General features: G+C 35.6%; 1 protein-coding gene across 9 annotated transcripts in view; it reads right to left on the bottom strand.

The window, feature by feature from the left end:
• TUT4 (terminal uridylyl transferase 4) overlaps positions 1-17,954 on the bottom strand; it is a 128,719-nt gene that overhangs the window by 47,722 nt on the left and 63,043 nt on the right. For 6 of the 9 annotated variants that reach the window (XM_050802587.1, XM_050802554.1, XM_050802547.1 and 3 more), the window contains exons 9-14: positions 17,364-17,490; positions 10,222-10,341; positions 9,827-10,039; positions 6,433-6,607; positions 3,451-4,154; positions 351-501 (exon numbers count right to left, since the gene is read on the bottom strand). In XM_050802587.1, coding sequence (XP_050658544.1) covers positions 351-501; positions 3,451-4,154; positions 6,433-6,607; positions 9,827-10,039; positions 10,222-10,341; positions 17,364-17,490 — 1,490 coding nt within the window. The remainder of the gene's footprint in view (positions 1-350; positions 502-3,450; positions 4,155-6,432; positions 6,608-9,826; positions 10,040-10,221; positions 10,342-17,363; positions 17,491-17,954) is intronic. The other 3 variants (XM_050802592.1, XM_050802599.1, XM_050802593.1) reach the window with 3 other exon arrangements.

Here is a 17,954-nt window from a genome sequence, read left to right on the forward strand (position 1 = left end):
ATAGCTACTGAGTACTTGAGATATGTCTAGTATAAAACTGAAGAACTTGGTTTTAACTTAATTTTAATTGATTTAAATTTAAAAGCCACATAGGCTAGAAGCTACCAAGTTAGACAGTTCATATCCATATTCTAAGTTCCTTAAAAGCAATATATATGGACTCTCGATTTCCCTTGGCATTTACCACGATGCCCTGCACATAGTAGTCATTTAGTATATATGTGTGCTTGGGTATCTATTCAAACACCTCCAGCAAAACAAAATGTAAACAAACTTTTTAAATCAGAAAATTAATATTTAATATCTAAGAAGGAATCTAGTCCCAATAGCTGTAGTAATGAAAGACTTACCAAAACATCTTTTACATACTAAATCGAGTATTTCCCGAAATCGGTTTGTCATCGGTGGTAGAGGTTTTAGATCAATTTTCCTAAAATCCTCTGGGCAATCATTCTTTGAATGGCCATCCTTTTTGCAGATGCTGCATACTATCGTTGGTGGCTACACGAAGATAAAAAGAAATCTAATTTAATAAACTTTTGAGGGACTTCATCACTTATGAAGTCAATTCAAAAAGAATCTTTTATGTAACTCAGTTTTGATAACCTGTGCTTCCAGGAGGTAATTTTTTAAAAAACATGTTGTTAAAACGCAGTATTAGCTACAAAAAACTTTTTTGAGTCAACCACTTTTTCTTCCCCAGTAAAATTATATCAAGGATTAAATTTACCTGAAAATAAAAGATACAGAAAATGCCAGAAGATGCAGAAGGTATGAGTTCATTCAAACAGCTCCCAAAGGAAAACATATGCATTATATTTTTAACTTACTGAGATCTAACAAAATAGGTTATAAAGAAATTTTAAGGTGCACCTTTCATTTCACTCCAAACATTTTCTATTTTCTGAACCAATCACAGAACCCTCCACTTAGTTGGTTCAATTTATTACATTAGTTGCTCAAGAGACCAAACCACAGACTGAACACTAAAAATAAATTAGCTTCATACGAAGAGTAACTTATTCAACAGCCACACAAAATGAACTCCAAACCCTCATAACCATTTTAATGTATTTCAATGGACACCAAACAGGTGGTTAAAACACAAAAATTTATGCCAACTCGATTAAACAAACACATATGTTTAAGAAACACCAATACTCTTTTCTTTATTGTAATATGCCTAGATCCTAACGTGTCTTTCTCCAGTGTTAGCCTGGTCATAAATTCTGATACAAATTATATAAGGAAATCTCTCTTTGTAAGAATAATGCACTGTGGGCTAATTAACAGTACTACAAGAATCTCTACCAGCTTTTCAAAGCTTTTTCTTTAAAAAATGACATATTTAGGCAGGAAACTCTTTAAATAGTAAAAATGAAAACTGGAGAAACAGTACTTACCCTAAGTTTCCAGGAAAAAAAGTATAAAGGATAAGACACGTAAACTGAAGTTATATAATTAAGTTTTCTAAAAACCTGCAATTTATTTGATGCTTTCAATAGTCCATGTGCTCTAAATACTGCAACCGAGATAAAATGTGGATGTATATTTATATAGACTGAAGAAATACTGCTTATCCGGAGGGGGAAATGGGGAGGTGCTGGTCAAAGGGTACAAAGTTTCATTTATGCAAAATAAGTAAGTTCTGGAGATCTGCACAAAGTAGGGCCTAAGATTAATAATACTGTATTATATTCTTAAATTTGCTAATAAGGTACCTCTTAAGTTCTCTAACTACAAAAGGAAAAAAAGAGGAGGGTACTTTTGGAGCTGATGGATGGAGAGGTTTTCTGTGGCATTGACAGTGATAATAATATATATATATACTTAAGTTCAAACACATCCAGTTGTAGACATTAAATATCTATAGCTTTTTAAATGCTAGTCATACCTTAATAAAGCAGATTTTTAAAAAAAGGCAATACTATTTAATAATTAGGTTAAACACCTTCAAGCTTGTCAATAATTACTGATAAAACAATAAGCCTGGATAAGGCTAGATGACTTTCCTTTTTTTTTTTTAATATTCTACTTGGCTTATGCATGATCTGTATAATCATTTTTTCACATGGATAATGATAATGATATTTCAATTCTGTGCAATGCACTTGAAGTAATGTGACTCGGTTAAAACTTTATTTTATTTGCAAAGCAGTTATCGCTTACTTCTTGTTCAATAGGTTTTTTCCTATGATTTTAAATGATTTCCTTTATGAGTTAAAGTTTAGACTATCTGGCCAGCTGGAGTAGCTCACATCTATAATCCCAGCACTTTGGGAGGCCAAGGCAGGCGGACCGCTTTAGCTCACGAGTTCAAGAACAGCCTGAGCAATATGGCGAAACCCCGTCTCTACAAAAAAATACAAAAATTAGCCAGACATGGTGGTGTGTGCCTGTAGTCCCAGCTACTCAGGAGGCTGAGGTGGGAGAATGGCTTGAGCCCAGGAGGCGGATTGCACCACTGCATTTCAGCCTGGGCAACAGAGCCAGACCTTGTCTCAAAATAATAATAAGTTCATACTATCTTACTTCAAAAGTAGGAAAGTTTGGATTCCTGTAATTCATACAGGATAAGCTGAAATCCAGAGGCTCAGTAGCAGAAACAGAAACTGGATTCTTCATTTTTTTTGACTACTAATCTTAGTTTCCCTCAACTACCATTAGTATGCCTATATTTCCCCCGTCTAAAAATATCTCCCCAGCACTTTGGGAGGCCGAGACAGGCGGATCACGAGGTCAGGAAATCGAGGCCATCCTGTCGAACATGGTGAAACCCCGTCTCTACTAAAAAATACAAAAAACTAGCCAGGCAAGGTGGTGGGCGCCTGTAGTACCAGCTACTCGGGAGGCTGAGGCAGGAGAATGGCGTAAACCCGGGAGGCGGAGCTTGCAGTGAGCTGAGATCCGGCCACTGCACTCCAGCCTGGGCGACAGAGCGACACTCCGTCTCAAAAAAAAAAAAAAAAAAAAAAAAAAAAAAAAAAAAAAAAATATATATATATATATATATATATATAAAATATCTTTAAAGTAGAATACTTTTAGAATTTACAAATCTTGTATTTTTTGGGGAAGAAAAATTTTATGTGTAAAAATAAGCTTGAATGTGGCTTTTGTTATGGAAAAAAGAAAAAATACAAAATAAGCAACATTTAAAATGCATGCTGCCTTTGCTAAGATTTTCATGAAATATCAGATGAATCCTTTCATATACGAGAAAGTAAAGGAAACAACCGGTAATACAATGCTGAAACCTTTTGAGGCTTTACATACAGTATTTAAAGGAAACTACATGAAAAACACAACATGTAAAATACATACCAAAGTATCATTCCAAAACAACAGTCACCACTATATAAGCTATTTTTACATTTCTAATTCTAAAAAATATACATAGTCACACAACCACCACAAAATCTTATAGATCGTTTACAAACTGTATCCTACCTTGCCAGAGGTTAAAATAAATTTATCAAACACATAATATAATTCCTGGGTGGGGAGGTTATCATCATCATTAAGGTCAGAAGCATCTTCTGTAGCTTTGCAGTTGCAAGAGGTAGCAGATGTGTCGGTGCACACACTCTGATGTGAACTCTCCGTTTCTAAATTTGACCTGCAGTCTGTTCCAGTAGATTTATCTGGGTCAGGCGACTTAGACAAATCAATGCAATTACATTGGCTGAGCTCTTTTTTTAAACAAGTTTCTGAAAGCGCTAAATCATCTTGTTTCTTAACTAATTTTGGCTCCAATTCACTGCTATTGCTGGTAGAAAGAGATGAAGAGTCCTGTCCGTGGTCAGCAAAATCTAGTTCATTTACCAACAAATTGTTGTTGTCAATAATACATTTCTGTGATGTACATTCCAATTCATCATATTTAACAGGTTGCTCTCTTTCTGCATTTATTTTTTCTGTAGTTTCCCCAAGCAGAATACAGCCATTATTTGCCATACTGTTAGACTTGACTGGTTTCTTATTGCTTATTTTCCCCTTCTCTCTTTTCTTGAAGTCCACTGTAGACTTATTTCCACCCTTCATCTGAGGACAGGCAAAATATCGATAAGCTGCCCTAAATCTCTCCACAACATATTCGTAAACCAGCTGGCTATTTAAGCTCCGTGCAACATTCCTCTTGACTGAAAATGGATCTAGCAAAAGAGAAAATGGTAAATAGTTAAGTCTCTACTACCAAACTACATTTTCAAGCTCATACAAGTAGATCTTAACTGATACATTGTCAGGAGAATACATTTTCGCAAGGGGTTTTTCTAAGCTAGAGTCCCAATGAAAGTTCCTGAAAATGGGAGGAAATACAATTGCAACATTTTTTTTCTTCCTTTCTCTCATAAAATAAAAAGCTAAAAGGAAAAATAAACAAGACTAATAATAAGGTAACTAATAACGGGATGGCTGAGAAGGCCAACTCAGTAATTAGTTTCAATGATGAAACTGTGGAAAAAGGAGTTATGCTGAAATACTTCCCTCTACCTTGTCACTGAATAAAAATTTTCAAGCTTCAGGACCTATTAGTGATTTTCATCTTGCTATAGTATTGGTTTTTTTTCTTTTCTTTTAAGATGGAGTCTTGCTCTGTCCCCCCAAGCTGGAGTACAGTGCTACGATCTCAGCTCACTGCAACCTCTGCCTCCCAGGTTAAAGCGATTCTCCTGACTCAGCCTCCCGAGTAGCTAGGACTACAGGCGCATGCTACCACGTCCAGCTAATTCTTGTATTTTTAGTAGAGATGGAGTTTCACCATGTTGGCCAGGCTGGTCTTGAACTCCTGATCTCAGGTGATCCGCCTGCTTCAGCCTCCCAAAGTGCTGGGATTACAGGCGTGAGCCACTGCGGCCGGCTCACAGTGTTCTTTAATATAATATAGTTATATGCTCTTTGCAATTTAAACAAGTAAAACAAACCTAAAACTCTCAAGGCTTCAACTTGAAAAAAAAACTGATTTTAAGATTTAACTTTAGTGAGATCAAAAGTAAAAGAAAGTAGTAGGAAGAAAGAGCAAAAAAAGCAACAGACCTAAAAAAGTAAAATTTAAACCAATATGTAAACTTTTGTCCAGTCAAAAATAATTACCCTGCAAAGTCTTGAAATAACTGCAACCTTATTATTAATAACATGACAGATTTCTGAAAATATCTGTAAGTCTTAAATATAAAAAAGCCCCAGGAAAAAAGAAGAGTGCACCAAAAAGACAATACATATGCTCTCCACTACTGAAGATCTTTTGGTATTAAGAGGCCAGGCTTCAAACTGTTAAAGTTGGGGCATCTGTTACGTTCTGCTGCTATCTAAATCCATAGGCTTTAAAAAGATTTTTCTAGTTTCTTCCTCACTTTCCAAAGAAAATGAAAAAGGGGGGAAAATAAAGAAAAAAATAGAGATAAATTATGGCTAGAAGGCTTCAGAGCTCATTTATTTACTATATATAAGAGTACAAGATGTGTATAAATGTTTGCATGTATATTTCAGAATATTTCTGGGTTGAACTCACAGTAGAGAAGGCCAGCAGGAATGAGGGAATGGAATAATGTGTAGGCTGAACAGACTAAAATGGACATAAATTCAATTTCTTATCTACAAAAGGTAAGTGAAACGCTGTGAAATTTAATTTTGATTAAGAATGGAGGAGCCACTCTATTGTTTTCTGTATCTCCAAAGATCTTAATGGTCTTGGGATCTGATATGAAACTTTGTCAACATCAATTTTTATTTTTCTCCTTTAGCGAAGCCACATTTATCAGGTGAGGTACTTTAGAAGACAATGAAAACTTTCTCATAATCTTATGACACAAATTTATTCAAAAAGATCTTATAGTATTTCTAACATATTTTTCTGTATTTCTGCAAGTTTGCACAATTAAAAAATAAAGTTTTCAAAATTTAAAAAAATGCTAATTACTGACCTTAACCATATATAGCAGAAACCTTTAAATAAATACTAATTCTATAAAACTGTAACAGACTTGACAAAGAACCTAAATAAATAATGGAAGCCACACACAGTGGCTCAATGCCTATAATCCTAGCACTTTGGGAGGCCAATGCAGGAGGATCACTTGGGGCCAAGAGTTCCAGACTAGCCTGGGCAACACAGTGAGACCCCCATCTCCATAAAAAATTATAAAATTAGCAGGGCATGGTAGCACAAGCCTATAGTCCTAGCTACTCAGGAGGCTGAGGATCCCTCCAGCCCAGGAGTTTGAGGTTACAATAAGCCATGATCCTATTACTGCACTCCTGCCTGGGGGACAGGGCAAGACCCTGTCTCTAAAAAAATTAAAAATAAAGAATGACAATCTAGTGACATATATATAATGCTACAAAGCCAAAGGATTATTTATTAACACTGAATTAGATAATGAGTAGCACATAAAAAATATTCTCCAAGTGAAATACAACATATCATCTCACCTTCAATGGCTATTCGCCTTTTAGGCCAGTTTTTATTTTCTCTTGTTAAAATATCTCGTATCCGTACACATATGACATATTCCTCCAAAGCAAAATCCAGTGTGTAAAATTTCAGCAGCTCTAACCATAACTGTCCCAAGGATACCCGATTTGGTGTTTCCAATGTTAAAGGAGACTGGAAAAGAAAAAATACTTTCCATTTAAGCTTAACAAAACTATAAAATCAACAAATTTTCAGTTAGAGAAGACCTTGGAGATCACGTTTTCAAAAACTGAGGCATGAAGGAACAATCTGCCAAAAAGCAGTCAGTTTGAAGCAAAGCTGGGAACAAAGTCCCAGTTTACTGACTCCTAGAAATTCTGCATTCTTTCCACTGAACCAGTGATTCTCAACCTTGGCTGCACATTAGAATCATATGGGGAGCAGTAAAATACACTAATACCTGAATTCTGCACCACCCCCACCTTCTACACCCCTCCCAAGATTCTGATTTAACTGACTAGGCTATCAGCCCAGGCAATGGCATTTTTAAAGCTCCCTAAAGTAATTTTCATGTGCAGCCAAAGCTGCAAACCACTGCATAACTACTACAACTCCTTTTTCCAATAATTCCTTTTAAAATATAAGTAAATGCCCCGGCTTTCAAAAAAACTAATTCCTTCATTCAGCAAACATTTCTTTAGAACCTCCTATGTCCCTGACATTGTTGGGAACGTCATAAAATAATGAAAGCTCACACTTATACATAAGGTTTACCATGTACCATTCACTCTTCTAAAAGCTGCACATATGTTAACAATTAATTCTAACTATTCCATGAAATGGATACTATAGGGCAAGGATTTGACTCAAGACCGCCTGGCTACTGGGTCCATGCGGTGAATCACTATACTATACTGCCACTTAAATAAGGTCCTACTTCATAGACTATTAGGAGGGGAGAGACAATTTAACAATTATATAGTAAAGGCTACATGCTAAGATGGGCCTCTAAATCAGGGGAATCATAACAGAAGAGGTAACACCTGAATTCCAAAGAATTAGATGAAACCTGGCTAAAAGCAACCACTAGGCAGCATAAACACATGAAATAATCATTCTCACATTCAATTCTACAACTATTCATTGAGTGCCTACTATGTGCAAGGCAGTGTTCTAGGCACTTGGGATATGTCTTTGGGGGAAAAAAACCCAAAGATTCTCGCCTTCATGGAGCTTACTTTCTATAGAAAGACAACAAACATATTTAATAAGTAAATTACATAGTAACTTAAAAGATAAGTACTACAGAAAAAAGAGAGTTGAGTACACTAAAAAGGATGGGAGTGTGGAAGCAGGAGAAGGTTACAGTGTTTAATAGAGTAGTCAGGATAAGACTTATTGAGAAGGTATGTTTTAAGAAGAGGGAAAAGTGCTAAAGGAATGGGAAACAGGGCAAACAAACAAACAATGAGACCAGTTTTAAAAAGAAAACCAAGATAGAGTGACAGGAAGAGTAAAAGAAGAAAGCAAAGAGCCAGGAAGGGCTGTTTGGCTTGTTATCTAAATGAAATGAGGAACAACTCATTTGTTCCTCATTTGAGTGTGGGGAGAGGGAAGGGCATGATCTGACTTAAGTTTTAGAAGAACTGTTCTGATTGTTAAGAACAGACTATAAAAGGAAAGGGTAGACGCAGGAAAACCTGTTAGGAGGCTACAGTAGTATCCCAGGCCAGAGATGATGGTGGCTAGGACCAGGATGGTAACAGTGGAGGTAGTGAGAGGTAATCAAATTCTGGATATATATTGAAGTAGAGATGACAGGATTTCCTGACAGACTTGATATGGGGTATGAAAGAGGAGTAAAGGATGACTCCAAGGTTAACTTGAAAGGAATATCCTTTTCGGTTAATTGAGCAACTGAAAGGATGCAGTGCAAATAATTAAGATGAAAAACCTAAGTGTAAAGCAAGTTTGAGGGGAGGATCAGGAATTCAGTTTAGACACATTAACTTTAAGACATCTATTAGACATCTAAGCAGAGACAGTAAATGGGCAGTTGGTTATACAATTATGGCAGTCAGGAGAGAGGTCTGGCTGGAGATTTGAATTTGAGAGTGATCATCATACAGATAGTACTTAAAATCCACAGGATTAGTTGGGATTACCAAGGGAATGTACATACACAAGAAAAAAGGGATCATGAACTATAGCACTTCAACTTTAAGAGATTACAGAGGAAAAAAGAAACCAGCAAAGGAAACAGAGAAGGAATAACCAGCCACGGGTCTGAAAGTCAAGTGAATAAAATTTTCAGAGAGGGAAGTAATTAACTGGCAAATGTTGCTAATAAATCAAAAACGACAGAAACTGAGAAATGACCACTGGATTTAGTAATGTGGAAGTTACTGACATTGATGATACAAGTTTTGGCAAACTGATGGGGTGACATCAAAGCCTGATTAGTGTGAGTTAAGGGGAAACAGAGAAATCAAAAATAGTAAATACAGACATTTCTTAAGAAGTTTTACTGCAAAAGGGAGCAAAGGAATAGCTGGGAGGGGAAGTGCTGTCAGATTTTTCTTACAGTGGGAGAAATAAGAGCATGTTTGATTTTGTAGGGAATGAAAAATTGGTAATTTATGAGGGCATAATTGCTAGAGTGACATTCTGGAAAAGACAAGAAAGGATGAGACTGAATACACAAGTGAAGAAAATGACTTTAGATAAGAACATGGCAAGTTCCCAGCGAAGTAATAAGCCAGCACTGGCTGAGAGTATTAGTGGTTTGAGGAGAGAGTGTATAGTAGTCCACAAAAGTGGAAGAGTTGAATACAACAGGCAAGTACATCAGGAAACTACAAAAAATTCAGTATAGCTACAGCAATGATTTCAGAAATGTTCAGATTTCTGTCATAATGCCATCTGTTCACTTAGAAGACTACAAGCTTCTAGAGGACATAGTCCATGTACCTTTGGTTCTCTAGCACTCAAGATAATGGCCGGCACATAGTAAGTCCTTAATAAATGAATGCTGAATGATCAAATAAGCAGAGCTACCCTCTCTTAGAGCACAGGGGCTTTATTTCTCCACCCAATCTGGCATAAAATTCCCATATGCTGAAGTCTGGTCAGAGCCCAACTCTTAAAGGAAATTTTCCTTGTCTAGATGAAAAATGACAGATTTATCTTGACATGATTCAAACAATACAAGTTTTCCAAAACAAGGTATAAATTAATTAGAGAATCTTGGTACTGGAAAACTAAACCAGATCAACCCCTCACTTTACAGATGAGGAAAATGAGGCCAAGAGGCTTGCTCAAGGTCAATCTACAATTAAAATAGCTTCAATCGAAGGCATCACAAATTCTACAGATAGAAAAGCCAAAAAAAAAAAAAACAAAAAGGCTTACTTTGCCATGTTTTTCCTTCATGGCATTACTTTGGTTGTCTGTTTCTGTCTTCTTGGTATCATCTTTTGGTTGGTCTGCCTTAGCTTTGTTTTCCTCAGCAATTGAGTTTTTCTCAGTTGCACTACTTGAATTACATTCCCACTTCACAAACTTCTCTTCTACTATGCCCTTCAGCTGAAAGTCATCCATTCTTTTTGGGTCAAAGCCTTCAATCTATATAAAAAGGCATTCCAAATTGGTAGTGGAAAAATTATTTAAAAAAAAAAAAAGATGGACAAACAGACAAACCAGAATTCCAGCTTAAAATGTTTGAGCAGAGTTCTCTGCCAGAGCAAACTATATAAATACACACACATATATATATATGCACATATGTATCACAAACTCATGCTTACCCAACTTCCAAGTAAGCAAGGAAGAAGAGGGGGTTTTCTCTGTTGTAGAAAAAACATCACCATTAAAGCAAAACAGTAAGAAGGGATTCCACCATCAGTTTGGGAGTCAATATAGCACAACTGCAAAATGAAGGGGAAAAAAGTACTACCATTTAGCTTTCTTAATTTTCATGATAAAAGTAGCTTGTTTTTTCCTACCCTAATCACTGTAAAAAGTTCAAATGACAATGAAAAATGTAAGAAATAACTTGAAATATCATCACTCTAAAATAATAACCATTAAAATGTTGGTGACCATTTTTTCATTCTTTTTTAAATGCATACAAAGACACATATTTTTGTTAAAAGGAATAATATTATGTGTAGTTATTTTACTGTGGACACATTTTAAAAATATTTTCTCCTTATCCTGCCTCTACTTCTACTTCAATTAACAACCTTCTATGTCTTCTTCTAGGCCTTCTTCTATACTCATATACAAATACACATACATTTCTATTTCCTATATAGGTATAGGGAGAAGTTTAAGTTCTTCAACATTATTTTACCAAAATAGTATATTATAGACATCTCTCTGTATATTACTCTTCTCCCTTAACAATACATCAAGAAAGTCCCTTTAAGTCAGTTAGCACGATCTAACACATTATTTTATTTTTGAGACAGGGTCTCACTCTGTAGCCCAGGGTGGAGTGCAGTGGCATGATGACGACTCACTGCAGCCTCAACCTCCCAAGCTCAAGTGATCCTTCCATGTAGCTGGGACTACAGGCATGCACCACCATGCTCAGCTAATTTTTTTATTTTGTAGACAAATTTTTTTATTTTGTAGACTATTTGTAGACAAATTTTATTTATGTTGCCCAGGCTGGTCTCGAACCCTTGGGCTCAAATGATCTCCCCGCTCAGCCTCCCAAAGTGCTGGGTATTTATAGGCATGAGCCACCATGCCCAGCAAACACATTCTTTTAAATGCTTAAATTATAGTCTATGATATGGATGGTTACACAATAGTTCCCCCATTCAAGAACATTCACATTTTGCTCCCAGTTTTTGCCACTTCAAATAATGCTGTAATGTTCTTCCTTATACATAGGGTTTCCTAAGTATTGGTGCTTATTTCTATGAGCTGTATTCCCATGAATGTTTGTTAAATTAAAAGATTAGTGATACATTTTATCCTAAAATATATTGTTAAGAATTGTTTTTCCAAAATCACTACAAAAATTTGTATTTTCCACCAGAAACCTAGGTGTGTTCAACCCTACGAACACTACGTATTATCTAGTGCATACACCCCTTCAAACACTAAGTATTATCACTTAAAAACTAATTTTCAATAATTTTCAATGGGATGAGAGAAGTGTAATATCTGATAGTTACTTTAATTTGCATGTCCTTGACTTTAAAGAGATTATGAAATGTGTACATGTTTACTAACCATTTGAGATTTACTCTTTTCTAAATTGCCTATTAAATATTTTGCCAGTTTTTCTATTTTCATGCAATACATCAATTTATAAGAGTTTTAATTATGGATAATAACCCTTTATGTCTGATATATGCATTTGAAAGATGTTATTTTTTTCCCAATCTACTATTTTTCTTTTGATACTATTTATGATATATTTTACCATGTAACATTTTTTAATTTTTGCTATGCTTTAGTTTAAATATGCTTATTTCAGACACTCAGCCCTCCATATCAATGGGTTCTGCATCTACAGATTCAATCGACTACAGACTGAAAATATTTTTTAGGCTGGGCATACTGGCTTATGCATATCATCCCAGCACTTTGGGAGGCAGAGCAGGTGGATCACTTAAGGTCAGGTGTTCCGTGTTCCAGGCCAGCCTGGCCAACATAGTGAAACCCTGTCTCTACAAAAAATACAAAAATTAGCCAGGCACAGTGGCAGGCACCTGTAATCTCAGCTACTCAGGAGGCTGAGACAGGAGAATCACTTGAACCCGGGAGGTGGAGGTTGAAGTGAGCTGAGATTGCACCACTACACTCCAGCCTGGGCGAGACCCCATCAAAAAATTTATATATACATTTTTTTCATTAAGTAAAACTAATTAATTAATTATTGCCAGGTGTGGTGATGGACACATATCACCTGCAGTTGATGTAGTCCCAGCTAGCTACTTAAGAGGCAGAGGCAGAAGGATTGCTTGAGTCTAGGAGTTTGAGTCCAGCCCAGACAATATAGCAAGACCTCTGTCTCTAAAAATATATATAATTGAAAAATTTGTTATAAGGCCAGGTGCAAAGGCATTGTCTCTTGAAAAAACACAAAACAAAACAAAAATACGCTAGGCACGGTGGCACACACCAGTGGTCCTAGTTACTCAGGAAGCTGAGGTGGGAGGATCCCTTGAGCCCAGGAATTCAAGGTTACAGTGAGCTATGATGGCACCACTGCACTCCGGCCTGGGCAACAGAGTGAGACTCTGTCTCTGAAAAAAATTAAAATTTTAAATTTTAAAAACTAAAAATAGCAATATAATAAAAAATACAAATTAAAAAATACAGTATAACAACTATTTACAAAGCATTTATACTGTATTAGATATTATAAGTAATCTAGTGATGATTTAAGGTATGTTGGAGTCTATGTGAAGGTTAGATACAAATAACACACAATTTGTATAAGGGACTTGAGCATCCTCAAATTCTGGTATCCTTGGGAGTCTTGGAACCAAACCCCCCCAACACTGGATACTGAGGACAACTATACACCTTCTAGGTATCCTATCATAGTAAAAAGAGCTCCCCATCCCATTGTTTACATACACATACTCCTACATTTTTCTTCTAAAATTTTAAATTTTAAGTAAAATTTATTTTTGCATTTAGCATGCTGAGTCCAACACTATTTTCTTCTAGTGAGATACACTTGTGAAAGCAGTATTTAATAAAATCTATACACTAGATTATCTGAGCATTCTATTCTGTCCCACAGATCTATTTTTCTATTTCTATGCCAATGGCATACTTCTGATTAAAGCAGTTTTACAGCCACTCTAGCCTTCCTTTTTGCTCCTCCTGAGTTCATCCCCACCTTGGAAGCTTTGGATTAACTGTCCCTTGGAGAGTTTTCCATCAGATTTTCACGTAGCTAGCTATTACCCGTCTGAGCTTAAATATCATTTCTTCACAGTCTTTTCCTGACAATTCAGAGTAATGTCATTCATTCTATCATTTCATTTTTGTAGCACTAAGCTCTAGCAGATATTACCATTTATATATTTCTTTACTGTCTGACTCTTCCAGAAGTATATGAGCACCATGAGAGCAGGACTCTGTATGTCCTGTTACGTGTTCCCAGCCTCTAGAACAGTGTCTGACACACAAAAGGCATTTAATGAATGTTTGCTGAATGGATGGATTTGTTCAGATTTTGCTTTCATCTTTCAATAATATAATTTCTTCTTATATCTTTCTTATTAAATCTCTTCCTTAGTGTTTTATAATTTATGTTGCTGTCATGAAAGTACATATTTTTCCCCATTTCCATTCTAACAGGTTATTTTTATGGCAGAGAATGGCCATTGACTTTTGTATATTTATTTTATACTTAGTCTTAATCCTCATAGTTTTTTACTAGGATTTTCTAGGCATACAATCATATCATTAGCACAAAGAGATAATTTTATCATTTTTCCAATATTTACATTCAATTATTTCATTTTCTTATTGCATTTCCTAAAAATCCCAAAACAATGTACAACATTAATGGTGAACTTCTCTGCAATATTCTTCATCCTAACATATATGGCTTAAATGATGTTTCTTATTGTTTTGGCTTTGTTTTTTGTGTGTGTTTTTAATAAACGGTTTTCATCATAAACTTCCATTTCTAGTTGATTTAAAAGTTTCTGTTAGGGGGAACATGCCCTTTCAGCATCTAGGATTTTTTTTCTCCTTCATGTGTTAATATAATAAATTATGTGAATAGACTTCCTGATATTAAACCATTCTTATAATCTTGAAGTAAATCATGCATGATCATGGCATGTTAACCTTTGATACATGGATGTATTTCATTTGCTTACATTTCATTAGATTGTAGCATCTATATACAATTGGTCTATACTGGATTGGTTGGATTCATTTTTAAATCGTTGTTTTCTTCTATAGACAATGAAGATTTAGGTAATAATAATATAGAGTAATTATACTGTAGTATAATATCTTGGTACATTTAAGATTACAACTCAAAATAAAAGACAACTAAAAACACTTGTCAAAAAGAGTTTGAAACATTCCACTAGAATAAACTCTCACTTATCCAAAATATTAAGACAAGGGTAAACTGCCTAATGAATAACTCGACTTAACCAAAAATTCCTTTGCAACGATAAAGAACTGTCAATATATTCTGCTAACATCACCAGACATCTCACAGATGAACAAGATTAAGGCAGTTTAAGAGACAGCTCTTAAAACCCAGATATCTCTTTCAGATGTCAAATAGTGCTAAAATGCAATTCTTATATTAACCACAAAAAGTGGCTCTAAGTCAGGTAACTTGACTAATAATGTACTGATGATAAGGCTAAAGAGTTCTGCTGCCTGGAGTTAAGAAGCTTTATTTAGAAAACTATTTCCTATTACCAAAATGCAAAGACTATAACTACTTAAGAGACAGCCAGAGAATAATCAACTGCAATCTCATATCACAGTTAAAAGAATAAATTACATACTAGAATTGTTCTGAACCCCCAAATCATGGGAAAATGCATGCTTAACTAGATAATGTACAATATGGCTTAAAACTTCAGGAAAAACGAAGCTATTTAAAAAATCTTTAGAAGAAAAATATACTAGTAATTATTTCTAAGTTTCTTAAGAAAATGAATACCATGAAAAATCTTTCTTTGCAACTAACACAAATGACAAAAATGAGACATGTTATTCTGTTGCAAACAGAAAAGAACTACCGTACAACCAGTTTTGTAATACATGTTTCAGTGTCCATCGACTGGCATATTTAGAATCTATATGGATGAAGTACTAAAACACCATGAGCAACCTTTTCCAAGAGTCACTTTAGGAAATAACATTTATAGGCCACATTTTTTTCCAAAATAAAAAGAACATATTTGAGTATCATTTATAATCTTCTAATACAGACTACTTATTTTACTGAATAGAACAATGTCTGGGAGAAAACTGACATGACTTTATGACCGCAAAAAAAATTAGGGCATAATTTAAAAGTACCAACAAAGAAGTGTATTCCATCATCCTTTATATTTCTGTAGAATTTTAGAGCCTGAAGTATATTCTCATTAATTATCTAATAGCATTACCAAAATATTCTCTCCAGGTGAAAAAAAACTGAAGCTCAGATAGGTAAAGTACCTTGCTCAAAGACTTAGCAAAGCCTTGGGTGCTGTGGCTCACACCTGTAATCCCAGCACTTTGGGAGGCCAGGGTGGGAGGATCGTCTGAGCCCTGGAGTTGAAGACCAGCCTAGGCAACAAAATGAGACCCCACCTCTACAAAAAAAATAAAAAAATTAGCCAGGCATGGTGGTACACGCCTGTGGTCCCAGCTACTCAGGAAGCCTGTCGCAGGAGCATCGTTTGAGCCTGGGAGGTTGAGGCTACCGTGAGCCGTGATTGCTCACTCCAGCACTAGGTAACAGAGACCCCATCTCAAAAACAAAAAAACTTAGCAAAAAAAAAAAAAAACTAGACCTGGAATTGGTTTACTCCATTTCATAGCACTGATTTCCTATAGTATGCTAGGCATAGAGTGTAAGATACATGAGAGGAAGTAGTCACCCTCCCTCAACCTATTTTACTGCCTCCACTCACTTCCACGGGTTAAAAATCTTTCTGGCCAGGCACAGAGCCTCACACCCGTAATTCCAGCACCTGGGAGGGCAAGGTGGGAGGACCACTTGAGCCCAGAAGTTCAAGGCCAGCATGGGCAACATCATGAGACCCCACCTCTATTTCAAACAAACAAACAAACAAACAAACTCCTTTCTGAAGAAGCTAGGTCATTTATTCAACAAACGTTTACTGAGTGCCTAGTATGTGCTGACACAGTAAGATAAGTGGAAGTGGGGATCAGCCGTGAATATATAAAACATTAACCACCCCCCGCCAAAGAGTTTACAGTTTCACAGAACAGACTGCAACAAATTTATGTATGGCAGGTGGTAATTAATGTGAGCATAAACTTGAAAAAAGTAAGAGTGAAGCATTCTAAATACCTAAGGTAAGAACATTCTAGAGGAGGGAAACAGCAAATACAAACGCCTTGCTTTGTATACAGAAGCCCCAACCTTAGGCTTTCTGACTGTTCTACACTCAGCCAGCTGGTGCTGCCCCAAGCATGGGGGCAATTCTCTAAACAGAGTCCAGACAAAAATTTCCAGAGACTTCTCTATTTTTGCTATGAAGTTACCACTCTAACACCATCCCTTAATCGGTTTTCTTTGTATACGACTGAGAATTTACTTATCACCAGTCTAACAAGTGATGAATACTCTATAGATAGGGCAGGAATACACAAACAAAAAGCTAGAGTCTCTCTCTCTAGTCATTTGGACTGATATTGATAATTAACCACTCCTCTCTATCCCCACACCAAAGAAATAAACACAGGTCAACCACAGCCTTTAGATATACAAATTAATTCTAATTTAGGAAACTTAAATAACGAATGCTCAGCAGTTGCCCGATCAGAAATTGGTACATGTCATCAATGATTTAGAGGAAAGAGAATAGCATTCTTAGAGACTGGGGAAAAAAATACGCCAACAAAAGAATCTTAACATATATAGATGTTAAAACCTTACAAGTTTAACTTACGGTAAGACTGAAAACTTGAGCCTCATATGCTGATATGAAAGAGAACATTTCTATAGTACATAAAAGGAGAATAAAGCACGACAATTAAAAATTCTAAAATATATCAATAAGTGTATGTGTCTATAAAAATTTATTTTTTATGTCCATAAATTACAACCTGCCACACCACTTTCCGTCAAGCACAGGAAACTACTCTGTCCCACATGCTATGATTGATGTTACATGCTACAAGAAAAGGCCTAATTTTGAAGATTAAACACATTTCCTTCTAAAAATATAAATAAGTAGTTTTCCTTTCTTTCACTTACCTTAGCCCAGTAGCGAAAGGCTAACACCAAGGGAATAAAGACAGGTTCTATTTTGCCAAGGGCAGTAAGTAAATCAGTAGTGAGACATGCCATATCATTTCCCGCACTCACTCTACAAAGTAAACCACTGTGAATGAGAAAGAAACAAATTTCATTGTATTAATACCCTTAAAAGCAGAATACTTCAAATCCTATGGCTACTCTTTCTAGTTATCATATTGTAATATAGTACCTTAAGAGCCCTAATAAAAACAAATATTTTTATAAATTTAGAGCTAACTGAAAACTACATGTCATTCCATTACTAGAGTTCCATACGAATTAAAGAAAGATGTTTTTAACATTCATTTGTACTTCAGAAATAAATTTCAACCAAACTTAGTATTTAAGTTAATGAGAAATTAATTTCAAAAGCAGCATTATGAATTACCAAAACTGATATACATGAGAGACAGGGCACTGATCTCTTCATTGTCAAATAGTGCAAGGTTATTTCCTAGTTCATTCCTCTTGCTTTGTACATGATAATAGCAAAATATGAATACTTAACTGACTGGCTATACTTCTTGACTCTAATTTTTCCTATCCAAG

The sequence above is a fragment of the Macaca thibetana genome, chromosome 1 (assembly GCF_024542745.1).
Source record: "Macaca thibetana thibetana isolate TM-01 chromosome 1, ASM2454274v1, whole genome shotgun sequence".
Lineage (NCBI taxonomy): Eukaryota > Metazoa > Chordata > Mammalia > Primates > Cercopithecidae > Macaca > Macaca thibetana.